This window comes from Rhinichthys klamathensis, unplaced genomic scaffold (assembly GCF_029890125.1).
Source record: "Rhinichthys klamathensis goyatoka isolate OS25496 unplaced genomic scaffold, OSU_Roscu_1.1 h1tg000209l_1, whole genome shotgun sequence".
NCBI classification, from domain to species: Eukaryota; Metazoa; Chordata; class Actinopteri; order Cypriniformes; family Leuciscidae; genus Rhinichthys; species Rhinichthys klamathensis.
Genome location: NW_026606734.1, coordinates 1986344 through 2003736, shown reverse-complemented (window position 1 = coordinate 2003736; position 17393 = coordinate 1986344). Strand labels below are relative to the sequence as shown.

Sequence of the window (17393 nt, the reverse complement as noted above, 5' to 3'; positions counted from 1 at the left end):
TTTTAAAACCATTAAAAAATCTTACAATCCCAAACTTTATAGGCTCAACAACAAATAATTAACAAATAATAAATTAATTAAATTAACAACATATATCATTTTATAGATCAATTATTTAATATTTACTTATTTGTATTACTGTAATAAGATTTTTACAGTTGACTCCTGATATTTTTAAATGTCATAAAAAAAATCATGTAGAGGGTATTTTCATTTCAAATTATTTTCTTTTCATTTTGAATTGAAATATGACAGAATGAGTGAATGAGTGTATAGCCACAGTCTGCAGTATTACTCATTAATAATGTCTGAGATGTGAATATTTCAGAATAAGCCTGTGAATGAGAAGACTGAACAGAAAGCTCTTGTGTGCAGGTGAAGACCTCGTCCACGATGGCCGGTCCGGATCCAGCGCTCCCAGACTCTTTCACTCCGAGTTCAAGCAGCGTTTACTCGGATCAGTTCGGCTTTTACTCTCTGGACTGTAACGTCCCTGGACTTTCTAAGGTCATCTTAGACAAACTCAACATGAAAGACTACAAAGATTACAGGTGAGAAACACACATAGTGTGAAATGAGTTTGTAGCCTTCAGATGCTCTCTCTCTCTCTCTCTCTCTCTCTCTCTCTCTCTCTCTCTCTCTCTCTCTCTCTCTCTCTCTCTCTCTCTCTCTCTCTCTCTCTCTCTCTCTCTCTCTCTCTCTCTCTCTCTCTCTCTCTCTCTCACTCTCTGGTCTGGATTGGAAACTTTGTTTTCTTCTGTCAATGAAAGGTATACAATGTCGGTGTTTATTTTTGGTTTTGAATATTGTAAAAAAAAGAAGAGGAAAGGACGGTTGCTAAACTTCATTTTAGGACAAGCAAAAATGGCTACATACGTTAGTAGAAGATATAAGATTCTTTATGATTCAAATTGTGTAGTTGAATTGTGTTTCAAAAGGCTTATAAAAGCAAGAGTAAGGCATGATTTTATGTTTTATTTATCTATGAAGACTGTGGAAAAGTTTGAGGACATTTGGAGTGTAGAAAAATTGCTGTTTTGGTTTGATAATGATGTGTTGTCTTTTGCCGAGATTATGGGATAATTTAATGAAGGGTTTTGTTATGTTTTTTTTTAGAATTTTGTATTTAATAAAGGTGTTATAAAATTCAACCAAAAAAATTCTCTCACTCTCTCTCAATCTCTCTCTCAATCTCTCTCTCTCTCTCTCTCTCTCTCTCTCTCTCTCTCTCTCTCTCTCTCTCTCTCTCTCTCTCTCTCACTCTCTCTCTCTCTCACTCTCTCTCTTTCAGGGCAGCATTGGAGGGAAAAGGAAAGGTGGGCTTTCGCTCTTACAAAGAAATGTTTCAAAATCTAGAAGACACGTTTAAATTCTGTGCCTGCTGCTCCAAACTACCGTCCAACCTTCCAGATCCTCGAGCGCTCAAACGCTGCATCAAGTGAGTGTACAGCAGATGACAAGAAGGGGAACAGGTTTATGAGATGGAAACCAGGGACTAGTTCACTTTATTAACACGATTGCTCTGGTAACTAAGCCCAAATTCACCTGACCAAATTTAGACTGAATGATTTTCGGTGTATGAATGAGTGTGTGAATGGGTGAATGTGAGGCAAATATGTAAAGCGCTTTGGTGGCCATTGGGTCTGTGAAAGCGCTATATAAATGCAGTCCATTTACCATTTACCATTTACATGAGAAAAAACGGTAACGCTTCCTTTTACAGTACAGTACTTACGTGTACTTACAATGTACTTACCTAGAAAGTACTGGCTAATATAAAGTAACATGGGTTAGGGGTAGGTTCAGGGTTAGTACCTAGTTATTACCCAGTAATTTTAATTACTATAATAAGTACATAGTATGTACATGGGTAAGAGGACTGTAAAAGGAAGCGTTACCGAAAAAAACATCAAGCTTTTGTAAATCATTATTATGACATAACAAGTTGAAATTATGACAAGTCAAAATTATGACATAAAAAGCTAATCATTACAAAAATAATGATTAGCTTTTTACAACTAATTAGCTAATTACAACATTGAAAAGTTAATATTATGACAAAAAGTTAAAATATTCTGGCTTGAAAAGTCATGACAAGAAGAGGAAATTATGACTTTAAAAATCATAATAATTACTTTAAAAAGTCAAAATCATTACACAAAAAGTCATGATTTTGACATAAGAAGTTGAAAAGACAAAATTATGACTTTTAAAATCATAATTATTACTTTAAAAAGTCAAAATTATGACAAAAGTCAACATTCAAAGTTTCGAAATTTTGAAATAAAAAGTCAAAATCACAGTCATAATTATGGCAAAAAGTCGAAATTGACCAAAACCATCATAATTATGACAGAAAAAGGCTAAATTGACATATAAAGACAAAATTATGCCATGAAAAAAATGATTATGCCATAAAAAAGTGAAATTATGTTGATCTCATATTTATAATTTTTATTTCATAATTAATATTTACTAAAGCATGATTTTTTTCTTATGTGGTGCGTGGAACTGGGCTTCCACAGGTAACCAGCAGGTCACGTTGGTCAGGCTTTTGCAGTGTTTTTGTGGAGTGTTTTGAACATGCGGTAAAGCAGGGACATAAAACAGGGACAAAACAGCAAAAACAGGGACGTCTGGTCACTCTAGTCTCAGTCTGTCAATAATCCCTCTATCCCACACAGCTGTTGCTGTCTCTGCTGTAGCGGATCACTTTCCTCCTGCAAGACATTATCACCCGCTTATTAACATACATAAAAATCTAATGCCAGATGTTAACACCTCTATATAAACACCAGAGATAATGCTATGTGCTAACACGCTAACCCAACCCTCATGCTAACACCTCAGCACTACTAATGATGAACTATTAAACAATTCATCAAGTGGTACAACCTGTTCAAAACCAGTAATCATAGTTTAACTATGGTATTTGTAGTAAAACCATAATCACAGTATAATCACAAAAAATAACTATGGTTTTACTACAGGAACCATAATTTAACTATGATACTTGTAGTAAAACCATAGTGACTGCAGCACTTATGAAAATAAATCATTGTTTTACTACATTAACAATGGTTCAGCTGCGATTTTTTTAGTAAAATCATAGCAACCACAAAATTACTAAGCAAGTAAGCTCAGTTTAATTGTTGTAAAATCCTAGTATAAAAAAATATCGTAGCCATTGCAACCCTGTTTTTGCTACTTTTTTTTATTAGTTTACACACTAAAAATGTAGTTTTATTTTATTTACACACTGTTCTGGCTCAGAAGAATAAGACACCGCATTGATACGACCACAGACATTCAGCTAAAAATAGCAGACTGTTCATTGAACATAACCCCAGCGTCAGCTCACACACACACACACACACACACACGAGATCTCACATTCCTCCAATAATGATCCAGCCATAAACCTTACTAAAGAAATTATTGAGAGTTCAGTGATGGTTTACATAAAATATCAAAAATAAAATTATTTATGTGTGCATGTCTGCGTGTGTGTGTGTGTATATATAATATATATACATACATACATACATACACTTATACACACACACACACTGTCTGGGCCAAAACAAGTTTCTGTTTGGATTTAAATAAGCAAATGCTTAAGAGTCTATGATTGGATGATTATTGCAGTGATTATTATGTTTCTAGCACGTTATATGTGTGGCAACAGTTCTTCTAACTCTAACTGATGGAGTGTGTAGCTTTTCATTTCTGAAACAACCATGTAGGAAGAACATGTTCATATTCCAGGATGACAATGTCCAGATTCTTTAGGCTCAGATTGTGAAAATGGTTGTGAAAAGCTTGAAGAATCATTTTCTCACATGAATCCACATAATAATCACTGCAATAATGATCCAGTTTTGTTTAGCCGGGCAGTGTGTACATAGTCAGACTACTAAGAGTTAAGTTTTGGTTATATAAAATATACAACATATTATATTATTTTAATATACAGTATATTATAAGATATATCATCTTAACATATGTCTCCTTTTGTCTCTGCCGGCTGTTCTCTTAAAACCCGATCCGATTTTTTTAGCCTTTGTGCAGAGGGGAAATGTTTATGACAAGGTCACACACACACACACAAACCACATGATGCGCCACCACAATAAAAACTTAAAGTACTGAAATGATGAGGGCAGCTTCTAAAAACAGCACAGACCTTTTAATCCGTCTGTTGAAACCCTGACTCGTAATGACATTATGTAATATGTTCAGTCCTAGAACTGTTTAACGTCTGTGTTTGTGTGTGCTTCGTCGTGTCAGGTGTCTAAATGTGTATTACTGCAGTAAAGACTGTCAGAAGAAAGACTGGTCTTTGCATAAGAAGTTCTGCAAAACGCTGCACAAGGTGTCCATCGACAGGCTGGTGGAGTGGCTCGTTCACACGGGTGAGAGAGAACAGCGGATGGGGTTGCTAGGGAGTCGTGAGTGGTTGCTAAGTAGTATTCTGTCAATCACCCTGTGGTCCAATAGGAGATCTTCCTTTCCCAACGGAGGCGTGGTCTCGTCCCGCTAAAGACGTCAGGTGTTGGGATGATTGGGTCTCAATGCAAGGAGATCTGACACCCCGTCTGGAGCCAATCCTGTCCGGTAAAAACATGACAGATCTCTGGACCAATGGCTGCAGGCCGAGGCCCGAGGAGGCGGAGCTTCGTAAGTCTGTGTGGCGGATGTGCAGCGAGTTCTTCTCTCGGCCCCTGACGGTGGGACTCGGGATTCAAATGTCCCGTCTGGACCCGTATTCCCGGCCTCTGACCGTACATCTGGCCGGAGCCGGTCACAACGAGACGCTGGGAGCCAGAGTCTCCGACATGGACGAGCTCAGCCGCATGTTCCCGGGGCACCAGGGGCTGGAGGTGGTGATGGTGGGGCCCGAGGTCGTCCAGGGGCCCATCATGAGGCCTCCGCTGAGGGCGTTCGGACCCCGGGGAAGAGTTTACATCAGCGCTTACAAGGGCCTTTACCACCAGTTCTGGGAGGAAGTTGTGGAGAAAGGAGAAGCAGCCAAACCAGATCTAGTGGTTGGATTTCACCCAGGTACAAACTAACCTCCGCAAAACACATGCATATTCCGGAAACCTACACTATCATTTCTGGTCATTTAAATAAAGCTGAAATAAATTAAAATATAAATATTACATTACATTACTTTTTTTTTTTTTTTTTTTTTTGCTGAAATAAATTAAAATATAAATATTACATTACTTTTTTTTTTTCTGAAATAAATAAGCTTAAGTTGAAGTACTAAAATGACTAAAACTGAAATAGAAATTAAATAAAGCAAAATATTATTAAATGCTATAAATGCTAGCCAGCATGCATATCACCCTGTAGCCCAAGACTGGTTGCCCACTGAAGCTAAGCAGGGCTGAGCCTGGTGAGTACCTGGATGGGAGACCTCCTGAGAAAACCAGGTTGCTGCTGGAAGAGGTGTTAGTGAGGCCAGCAGGGGGCGCTCACCCTGTGGTCTGTGTGGGTCCTAACGCCCCAGTATAGTGACGGGGACACTATACTGTCAAAGAGCACCGTCCTTCGGATGATACGTTAAACCGAGGTCCTGACTCTCTGTGGTCATTAAAAATCCCAGGATGTCTTTCGAAAGAGTAGGGGTGTAACCCCGGCATCCTGGCCAAATTTGCCCAGTGGCCTCTCTCCATCATGACCTCCTAATAATCCCCATATATATACACTCACCGGCCACTTTATTAGGTACACCTGTCCAACTGCTCGTTAACACTTAATTTCTAAGCAGCCAATCACATGGCGGCAACTCAGTGCATTTAGGCATGTAGACATGGTCAAGACAATCTCCTGCAGTTCAAACCGAGCATCAGTATGGGGAAGAAAGTTGATTTGAGTGACTTTGAACGTGGCATGATTGTTGGTGCCAGAAGGGCTGGTCTGAGTATTTCAGAAACTGCTAATCTACTGGGATTTTCACGCACAACCATCTCTAGGGTTTACAGAGAATGGTCCGAAAAAGAAAAAACATCCAGTGAGCGGCAGTTCTGTGGGCGGAAATGCCTTGTTGATGCCAGAGGTCAGAGGAGAATGGCCAGACTGGTTCGAGCTGATAGAAGGGCAACAGTGACTGAAATAACCACTCGTTACAACCGAGGTATGCAGCAAAGCATTTGTGAAGCCACAACACGCACAACCTTGAGGCGGATGGGCTACAACAGCAGAAGACTCCACCGGGTACCACTCATCTCCACTACAAATAGGAAAAAGAGGCTACAATTTGCAAGAGCTCACCAAAATTGAACAGTTGAAGACTGGAAAAATGTTGCCTGGTCTGATGAGTCTCGATTTCTGTTGAGACATTCAGATGTTAGAGTCAGAATTTGGCGTAAACAGAATGAGAACATGGAACCATCATGCCTTGTTACCACTGTGCAGGCTGGTGGTGGTGGTGTAATGGTGTGGGGGATGTTTTCCTGGCACACTTTAGGCCCCTTAGTGCCAATTGGGCATCGTTTAAATGCCACGGCCTACCTGAGCATTGTTTCTGACCATGTCCATCCCTTTATGGCCACCATGTACCCATCCTCTGATGGCTACTTCCACCATGTCACAAAGCTCTAATCATTTCAAATTGGTTTCTTGAACATGACAATGAGTTCACTGTACTAAAATGGCCTCCACAGTCACCAGATCTCAACCCAATAGAGCATCTTTGGGATGTGGTGGAACGGGAGATTCGCATCATGGATGTGCAGCCGACAAATCTGCGGCAACTGTGTGATGCCATCATGTCAATGTGGACCAAACTCCCTGAGGAATGCTTCCAGCACCTTGTTGAATCTATGCCACGAAGAATTGAGGCAGTTCTGAAGGCAAAAGGGGGTCCAACCCGTTACTAGCATGGGGTACCTAATAAAGTGGCCGGTGAATGTATATATACACTGATTGGCTTCATCAATCTGTCTCCTCTCCACCAGTAAGCTGGTGTGTGGTGGGCGTTCTGGCGCAATATGGCTGCCGTCGCATCATCCAAGTGGATGCTGCACATTGGTGGTGGTTGAGGAGATTCCCCCTTCCATGTGAAGCGCTTTGAGTGCCTAGAAAAGCGCTATATAAATGTAATGAATTATTATTATTATTAGACAAAAAATTTGTACTATAAAATGAGTCGTTAACCATTTTAAATACATCTTCTAAAATCTGTTACGCTTGTTTTTTTGTACAACTTTTAGATGTGCATTAGCATATTAATGACTTCAATAATGTTATTTTAGTATTATTAATATATTATTATAGTATTTATTAATCATTTTAATCTTTTATTTTCAGCTTCAGGTTGCATTTTAGTTTTAGTTATATGTGCTTTTGTCATTTTTATTCTCTTAATTCATATTTATTTTAGGAATAATAATTGTATTACTTCAACTTTCAACTTATTTTATTTCAGTTAGTTGCCAATGCAGCATTTCTCATTTTTTTATTTAAGTTTTTTTCAGTTTAGGTTTTTCAGTATTTCATCTAAATATATATTTTATTTTATTTGCACTTTATTTCAATGAATGAAAGCTAGTTCTTAATAGTTTTAATTAAAAATACCAACACTGGTCCTCAGTGCAAACAGATAAAGACTTGAGGCCCGCTCATACCAAGAACTATAAAGATAACTACTGTATATTAGCATCCACACCAGGGCACGATATGTGTCTGTTTATTCTAAGCACGCTTGTATAGATGGAATTTGTCAATTGGCTGTCAAAGTTTTTATCGCTCATCAGCTGGAGAAAAAGCACACTTATATAAATAATTGAAAATAATTCGCATCAATTAACTAAATATTTCACTACCAAAAAAAAAGCAAAAACTCAATTTAATTAGTCTTTTTTTTTTACCAGTTCATTGAAATTAATATGGAATATTTGGTTTGTGTGAGTCTGAGGTGTTGAGAGAGATTTGACTTTCACTGGTCGTGTTGTCTTCGTGTTCAGACGTTTGACCCTTTGAGCTCCAGTGGGGGGTTTAGTTTCCATCTATAGCATCAGACGGGCGTTTCTTTCAGGGAGATTCGCTCTGTAGACAGGTGTCACTTCACCAGCTCTCTGTCGGACTTTTACAAGCAGTGATTTATATACAAGCAGAGATTCCTGAGCAGTTTACCAGAATAATGACCGACCAGTCACATACACACGGACGTGTTAGAAGAGACTGGACAACTTCATTGAACAATATTTTAGCAGTAACATCAGCGTTTTCACTAAAAGGTGTAAGGTAGTGGTTAAAGTCCAGGCTGCTCACCAGAGGGTTGCTGGTTCTAATCCTGCGAGATCAGATGTAAGATGAGCTCTAACTGAGGATTATCTCTGTAATAAGTGAACTGTGAGTCACTTTGAATCGAAGCATCTGTTAAATGACCTGTTACTTATTTACTTAGCGGTAAAATTAACACTCGCAGAGTGACACTGTGACAGACGCTTGTGTCCTTACAATTTTGTATTTCCTCCTTAAATGTCGAAACCATAGGTCGAAACTCAAGAATGCTCAGTGTTCAATCACTAAAATATAGTTGTAACCATAGACAGTAAAAGAAATGGACAGAGCGATCTCATTGGAACTCAGTTGAGACAGTTGAAGCCCACTTTTAGCGATTTTTGAGCACTTCCGTTCCTGACGCGCAGACTCAAACCGACTCAAACTAAGCTTGATGACGTGAGCAACCTGTCTGACAGACGTTAATCTTCTAGTAGCTGTGCGTGAAAACTGCCAACGTTAATCTGGCAGAGACGGGGAACTTGAGCAAAGAGTTCTTTGGCGTGAGTGAGCAGGAGTAAGTATCCCGTTGCTTTTATGAACTCATTATCTATGGGCTTCTCCCTTGACGGGACGTCCCCCCGATTGCCTGCGAGCTTCTCCTCCTGTCTGTACGGTAATTTCTGTACAGCGCGACAGAGAGTCGAGTGGTTATGACGCAATCGTTAGCCTATTTTTACTAAATCTGTTTCTACGGGGCCATAATGTAACATAGAAGGTAATGGAGCCCTTTATACATTGTCGTCTTTCTTTAGAAATAAATAATGGACAAATGGAGTCTTTAAACGCCTCAGATGTAAAGTTATTCGCTGTCAAAGTGACGCCAAAATGAATGGGAGTCAATGGAAATGCTAACGCAAGTGAAGTTCTGATACAACATGGCGGCACCCGGCCGGCTTCAACTTCCGGTCGATGGATTACCCCCTTGGTTGTAACTGAGTTATGATCTGGCAAAGCGTCATAGACAAATCATTTCCAGAGGGGCGTCACCAACGGACGTCGCGGATAGACCTAAACCCAATCAGAGCGATGAAGGAGATGACGTATGCAGAGCGGCGGAGAAACATCTCCGAGTGTTGTTCTTTGCTCGGTTTTTAACAAAAAGGAAACGTTCAAATCGCTTAAAACAGACGCGATAGCTGATTCGAACGAGTGATGTTCGACGGCGGCATCCATCTTTGTAATGTAGGCTACAAAATCTGCTTCAAAATCCCAGCGCTGTCGTCATCGTGTAAAGCCCGCCCCAACGTTTCTGATTGGTGCCGGGATTTCGGCGGATTGGAAATGGGCTTGCATGAGCTCTTCGCCAGACTAACTTTCAGAGCAAATCTAAATTTGCCGGAAGTTGTCTGGGTTTTCCCAGGCTAACTAAAATATACACTTAAAATAAAATAAACACTCACTGAAATAAAATAAAAACTTACAGCTAGTATCTAAATATTTCAGCTAGTTGAAATATTTACTAAAATAACTAAAAATAAAAGTAAAGTTTAAAACTAAAATTGATAAAAAGCACACAACAGAATGACTAAATGTTTAACTAAAATTAAAATGAACAATATGAAAATAAAAACAGTGTCTCAGTGATACTAAAATAACACTGCTTCTAAGCTGGTCATTTGTCTCAACTCACTTTCCTTTGTGACAAAACATTTATTTTGGACTGACATCATCATCATGCTGAAAACCAAGTAAAATTCATGCATGAGTGACAAACACACACCGCTCCATCATTCTCAGCACTTTATAGCACCGCTGCTCTTAGGTCTCTGACAGCGCTTGTCAACTTTAAATCTGCTCATATCCAAACACACACGACGACACATCTAATCTGAGAAGAGAGGATATACTTACTCGCTATCAATCATAAAGTAGTAGAGACAAACAAAGACAGAGATTATCCAGCTAAACTCTGTGTGTGTGTGATTTGATGGATCTCTGAGCGCCTGTCCTCTTGTTTCTCGCTGTGTTTTGATGCCTGTGATCTCATGCAGGGTTTCACGCGTCTCAGGGGTTAGGAGAGGGCTGGCTGCCCACCTTACTGCTGCTCAGAGACTACAACATCCCATCCGTGTTCACTATGTACAAGTAGGTGACGCACAGACATACTCGAATTATGTGTTTACATGCATGCATATTCCAGGGTTTTGAAATAAGATTTTTTTTTTCTTTTCAAACCCAAGGTCATGGGTTTGATTCCAGGGAGTGCATGAAAATAATATATGCATTGAAATGCAATGCAAGTCTCTTGTATAAAATTACACCAATCAGAGAGTCGAAAAAAAGCCAATAGCTCTTCAGCTATAACAGTGGGCGGAGCCTACGTGTCAGAAAGTGGCAGTTGGATGCTTGTTTTCACAACGTATTGCAAAAAAATAAATAAAAAGGACAAGTTTATATCTCCCAATTCTAACTTTTTCCTTGCAATTCTGAGTTTAGATCTCACAATCAGACTTACAAGATACAAACTCGCATTTCTGATTTTTATTCTCAGAATTGTGAGATATAAACTCAGAATTGCGAGGAAATTAAGTCAGAATTGTGATATAAAAATATTATTTCATGTAGTAACTGTAGGGCTAATACATATAGCTCTGAACAGCATATGAATATTACACTGCCTGGCCAAGGAAAACAACTCGCTGTTTGGATTTAAATGCTTAAGAGTCTATGATTGGATGATTATTGCAGTGATTATTATGTTTCTAACTTTGGCAACAGTTCTTCTAACTCTAACTGAAGCAGTGTGTAGCTTTTCATTTCTTAAACAAGCATGTAGGAAGAACATCATGTTCATATTCCAGGATGACAATATCAGGAAATAAATCAATTTCATTGATGTAAATAAATGATCTGGTGTTATTTTCATCAAGATCTTGTGTTGTCAATGCAAGAGTCCAGCACTCTGTAAAGTCTCCTCCAGCACATCCCAAAGACTTCAATGAATTTAAGCTCTGGATTCATGTGTGGAAATGATTCTTCAAGCTCCTCACAACCATTCTTTCACAATCTGAGCCTGATGAATCTGGATATTATCATCCTGGAATATGAACATGATGTTCCTACATGGTTGTTTCAGATACTGTCCATAACTGTCAGTCATCTTCTCTGCTGTGTCTCTGTGTTGCAGTGATGCAGAGCTGCAATATTCCTTGCAGATTCTCAAAGAACTTGAGATGGACGTTAAAGACACCGGACCGAATCCCTTTAGCTCCCAGAAACCCGAGCAGGTCCAGACCAGCCCAAACAAACCCCCCAGTTACTGCAACGCTTTTTATATTTACTTTCAGGGTCTGCTGGAGACACAACTGGAGGAAGAGTAGATTTACAGAGACCTTTGCTTTCTGAATGCATTTCTCACAAAAGTCACCACATGTCTTTACTCTTTGGACATCAGTCACATCTTTAAAAAGTCGCAAATAATACCCTGTTAGAGCCATCTTAATTTCCTTTGAGTTGTCTATTGGAATTAGAGTAGAATATTTGTCTATATAATCAGAGGGTGAAATTTCTATTTACCTTTTTGTCATTTCTTTGAGCTGAAAACCTCTCCCTAGTGTTGCAAACCGGTCACTGCACCTAGATAACACCTGTAGGGTCCTGCTTAAAGGGATTTAGTAGTCAGCCCAAGATGCCTGTCAGTAAAACACAAACATTTTTCCACCACATGGCGGTAGGTTGTCAGTTTTATTTTTATTTTCTCTTTGGATAAAATCTTGAATGGAAATAAATGGATTATACTTAGGCTGCCTCAAGCGTGTTGACTGGAAACTGGCTGGCGCAGGCTCATACACTAAAAGGAAAATATTACAGTTTATTATGCGATTACAGTATTTAATTTAAGAAATGTTTCAAGAAACAAATGTTTAATCTAAAACTGCTGTTATTTGCTTGCAGCACAATTTATTAAACTTTAGCGCCCTCTAGTGCTTAAATCTGCCATGACATTTTCTTTATTCGCTCATATTATATTATATTATTTTAATTATGAGCTTTTAATTTTAAAACAAAAGGTCTGTTTTGATTCCCGAGTCAGAACTTGTGTCAGATTGTGTATTATCATTGTTTTAATTTAGATTATTTATTTGATATGAAAGTAGTATTCTGAAGCTAATAAATGTATAAGCAAATAAAGAAACGTGTCTGTCTGTCATTGAAAGCGCAACAGGGCTTATATATATATTATTTATTTATTTATTTTAGTTTTTTAATAACACTGTCGGAGAGATTGATGAGAATGTACGTAGACACCCCGAGAATCATCTTCTCCCAGAAGCCTCCAGAAAAACACTCGCACAGGCGCGCGCGGGTATAAAACACCGACAGACCCGCTAACTAACATCGTCTCAGCTTCACTTCATCTGTCAACGTGTGACCGTAAACAATGAACGACTCCAGCAGGTAAGACACACGTTTTAAAACCATGCTCTGACTGTAAAATTACTGTGAATAAAGTGTGTAGTACTTCACTGTAAGACAGGCGAGGTCACGTGATCCATTCCAGTCTGGATTCATTACGTTTACCTTATGCACTGACAAACGTGCACTTTTTAACGTTTTTAATCGCTAAGCAGACGTGGATCATGTAAAGGATTATTATTAGTTATTTATTGAAATAGTTCAAGAGTTTATAATTTAGTTATTTCTTTATGTGTTTGTTGATTGCATACATATGCTCATATTCGTGTATTAAAGAAGCTGTGTGTCTTATAACGTTTGTCTCAGCTGTCTCTCACTGCATGCTGGATGATATTTTGAGATGTGATATAAATATCCCAGCAGCTGTCTGTGCTTCTCTTCATTCACTCCGGCCTCACGAATGCTCTCAACTATTGTTTAGTAGCCTAATTAAATAAAATACAGGACAATCTGCTGTTTATACATTAATAATATTACTGCTTCATTTGTTTTTATTAAAAGAGCAGGGGTTTGCAAAACAAGAATATAGGCTAATAGCACTACACAATCACTGAATCTCTCTGGTGTTCACATTCACTCCGAATTATATGGTCTTTATTAGAAATCAATCTTACTCTTGCAATAACACTAGTTGTTGTATATGTTGGATATGCTGTCGTTTCCAATGCCAAAGTTTATAGTGAACTTTATCAATATTAACATGACCTGCATAGGCCCAAACATATACACAATTGAGTGTTTAGTTTCTAAATGTCACTTAATAATTCACAGCACAAAACATACCATGTTTATAATCTTACAGCAAGTGAACCTGTATTTAATGTTGTGTATGTCATGTTTAATTTGACATATACAATATGTATAGTTTTGCGTCTTGTTTTTGAGCTTCATCTGTCTAATTTGACTTGCTTTGACACATAATATATTAATTTGTGCAAAAAAAAACATACTGTAGAGTTTGGACATAAATACACTACTGTTGAAAAGTTTGAGGTCGGTAAGATTTTTGTATGTTTTTGAAGAAGTCTCTTATGCTATTTGATCCAAAATAAAGTAAAAACAGTAATAATGCGAAATATATTTAAAATAACTGTTTTCTATTTGAATATATTCTCACATGTAATTCAATTTATTCCTGTGATGTAAAGCTGAATTTTCAGCTTTCATTTGCATTTATTTCCCCCCATTATCAGAATAGATCTGATTTACATCTCTCTCTCTCTCTCTCTCTCTCTCTCTCTCTCTCTCTCTCTCTCTCTCTCTCTCTCTCTCTCTCTCTCTCTCTCTCTCTCTCTCTCTCTCTCTCTCTCCAGTGTTTCACACAGCAAGGCCAATAAGCCTCTTACGTTCCGCTCAACGAAGGAGATGTTTGAGAAAATGGAGGAATCATTCAAAATATGTGCGCGGTGTGAGAGAGTCCCATCACAGGTCCCGGGTCCGCTAAAGCGATGCACACGGTACAATGACGTGATGATTATGAAGAGGCGAGGCTGCATGTAATATCTCACATCTTCTATAATCACATCTATATCTCTGTCTTGTGCAGCTGTCTGAATGTGTATTACTGCAGTAAAGAGTGTCAGAAGAAAGACTGGCCTCAACATAAACTCTACTGCAACAAACTGTGCATGGCGGCGGTGGACAGACACGTCGAGTGGATCCTTTTTAAAGGTGAGGATGATAAAGTCTTTTTAGCACAACCCATGTTTATTTCAAATCATTCCTAATATCCAATAGGAGATCTTCCTTTCCATACGGAGGTGTGGTCTCGTCCTGCTAACAAAGTAAGTTGTTGGAAGGACTGGTTGTCTATGCAAGGAGATCTGACACCCCGTCTGGAGCCAATCCTGTCCGGGAAAAACATGACAGATCTCTGGACCAATGGCTGCAGGCCGAGGCCCGAGGAGGCGGAGCTTCGTGAGTCTGTGTGGCGGGTGTGCAGCGAGTTCTTCTCTCGGCCCCTGACGGTTGGAATGGGACTGAGGATGTTTAACTTGGATCCGTACTCTCGGCCCCTCACCATCCACGTGGTCGGAGCCGGTCACAACGAGACGCTGGGAGCCAGAGTCTCCGACATGGACGAGCTCAGCCGCATGTTCCCGGGGCACCAGGGGCTGGAGGTGGTGATGGTGGGGCCCGAGGTCGTCCAGGGGCCCATCATGAGGCCTCCGCTGAGGGCGTTCGGACCCCGGGGAAGAGTTTACATCAGCGCTTACAAGGGCCTTTACCACCAGTTCTGGGAGGAAGTTGTGGAGAAAGGAGAAGCAGCCAAACCAGATCTAGTGGTTGGATTTCACCCAGGTACAAACAACACATGCATACACAAGTATAAAGTTTGGGGTTGGTAAGATTTAGACTTTAATGCTCATCAAGGCTGCATTTATGTAATCAAAAATACAGTAAAAACCAGTAATACTGTGAAATATTACCATTTAAAAGAAGTTTTCTATCTTCTATTGTCAGCATCATTACTCCAGTCTTCAGTGTCACATGATCTTCAGAAATCATTCTAATATGATGATTTGCTGCTCAAGAAACATTTCTGATTATTATCGATGTTGAAAACGGTTGTGCTGCTTCATATTATTGTGTTATTGTGGTTTTTCAGGATGAATGCATTCTTGCTGAATAAAAGTATTCATATTTATTTAAAACATCTTATTGACCAAGCTTTTGAACAGTTGTGTACTTACGATTCCCTCTTATATGTTATCATATCAGAATTAATACTACTGTTGTGATTGAGCTTCATTGATTATGAACTTTATTTGCAGGGTTTGACGGACAGGAAGTGAGTCAGGATTGGTTGGCGACGCTCCTGCTGCTACGAGATTACAATATCCCGACTTTATTCACCATGATCAAGTATGTTATGACTAATAAACGTTCACACGTGCTGGACAGAACTCCATATCTGAGAATAACTACTGTTTTACTAACGCTTTTATCTATCTATCTATCTATCTATCTATCTATCTATCTATCTATCTATCTATCTATCTATCTATCTATCTATCTGTCGTTCTATCTATCTTTCTGTCTCTCTATCTGTCGTTCTATCTGTCTGTCTATCTATCTATCTGTCATTCTATCTGTCTATCTATCTATCTATCTATCTGTCTGTCTCTCTCTATCTATCTGTCTCTCTCTATCTATCTGTCTGTCTCTCTCTATCTATCTGTATCTCTCTATCTATCTGTCTGTCTCTATCTATCTATCTCTGTCATTCTATCTATCTATCTATCTGTTGTTCTGTCTCTCTCTGTCTGTCTATCTATCTCTGTCTGTCTGTCTATCTATCTATCTATCTGTCGTTCTATCTATCTGTCGTTCTATCTATCTGTTGTTCTATCTATCTGTCGTTCTTTCTATCTGTCTCTGTCGTTCTATCTGTCTGTCCATCTGTCTCTATCTATCTGTCTGTCTATCTATCTGTCGTTCTTTCTATCTGTCTCTCTATCTATCTGTCGTTCTATCTATCTGTTGTTCTATCTATCTGTCGTTCTTTATATCTGTCTGTTTCTATCTATCTGTCTGTCTATCTGTCGTTCTATCTATCTGTCTCTGTCGTTCTATCTGTCTGTCCATCTGTCTCTATCTATCTGTCTGTCTATCTATCTATCTATCTCTGTCTCTCTCTCTCTCTCTCTCTCTCTCTGTCTGTCTGTCTATCTATCTGTCGTTCTATCTCTGTCTCTCTCTTTCTCTGTCTGTCTGTCTATCTATCTATCTATCTGTCTCTCTCTCTATCTGTCGTTCTATCTATCTGTCTCTATCTATCTATCTATCTATCTATCTATCTATCTATCAATCGATCTATCTTCAGTGAAGCAGAGCTACAGACTTCTCTTCAGATATTCTTGGAGTTGGAGATGCATGTTAAGGACTCCGGCTCAAACCCCTTCAGCTCTCTGAAACCTGAACAACTGCCAAAAAGCCCCAACAAAGCACCCGTTTACTGCAACGCTCACTACATTTCTTTCTGTGGACTGCTGGAGATGAAAGAGGAGGAAGAACAGAACTAAAACTGGATATTTTAACCGAAACTTAACCTCTATTTTATTTAAAAGATAATGCTAGTGACTGTAGAAGACAGACTTTAGTAGTTTATGTGTTGAATGAAAGTCTACAAGTAGTGTAATGTTTGTTATGTGATGTTTTTTTTCCATACAAGGCTTATAAGAATGAATTTTGTTTAGGATCAATGCATTTAATATAATATCAAAATATATAAATTTATACAGTACGTCCAGCTGCCTGCTAATGTGTCTTCATCTGCATTTTACTCCTCCGTGAGTGTGCTTTACGTCCTTCAATGATGAACATAGTGTACAAAATCATTTTAAGATAAACTCTGCTTAGAATAGAAATGGCAGTTTAAACATCACTATATTACGTTTACAAAAATTGTATAGCAGTTTGCAACTATCAGGAGCTGTTTTTATTTGATTATATTTTATTAGTCTTTTTCAGGAAATATGTATTTATTATTTATTGAATTGAATATATAATGCAGTGTATATATGGAGAGAAAGAAAGACAGAAATGATTGTGTGAGTTCAAATAAATTGTACCTCTTTTGACATTGACCATTTTGCTCAGACCATTTTATTTGATTTGATCCAACATTTTCTATCCCATATTGTGGTAAAAATCAATCACATTTCCCCTGCAAGACA

At 38.7% G+C, this 17393-nt stretch overlaps 2 protein-coding genes across 2 annotated transcripts; both read left to right on the top strand.

The window, feature by feature from the left end:
* Positions 1-381: 381 nt before the first annotated feature.
* On the top strand, positions 382-12338 carry LOC130096987 (putative protein MSS51 homolog, mitochondrial). Its single transcript, XM_056263684.1, has 6 exons — positions 382-551; positions 1292-1438; positions 4291-4415; positions 4501-5064; positions 10290-10383; positions 11426-12338. The coding sequence occupies exons 1-6, from the start codon at positions 394-396 to the stop codon at positions 11616-11618; spliced, it is 1281 nt and encodes a 426-aa protein (XP_056119659.1). The 5' UTR covers positions 382-393; the 3' UTR covers positions 11619-12338.
* Positions 12339-12584: 246 nt separating this feature from the next.
* Positions 12585-16966, top strand: mss51 (MSS51 mitochondrial translational activator). Its single transcript, XM_056263685.1, has 6 exons — positions 12585-12696; positions 14028-14171; positions 14261-14385; positions 14452-15015; positions 15489-15579; positions 16541-16966. The coding sequence occupies exons 1-6, from the start codon at positions 12680-12682 to the stop codon at positions 16737-16739; spliced, it is 1140 nt and encodes a 379-aa protein (XP_056119660.1). The 5' UTR covers positions 12585-12679; the 3' UTR covers positions 16740-16966.
* Positions 16967-17393: the final 427 nt, after the last annotated feature.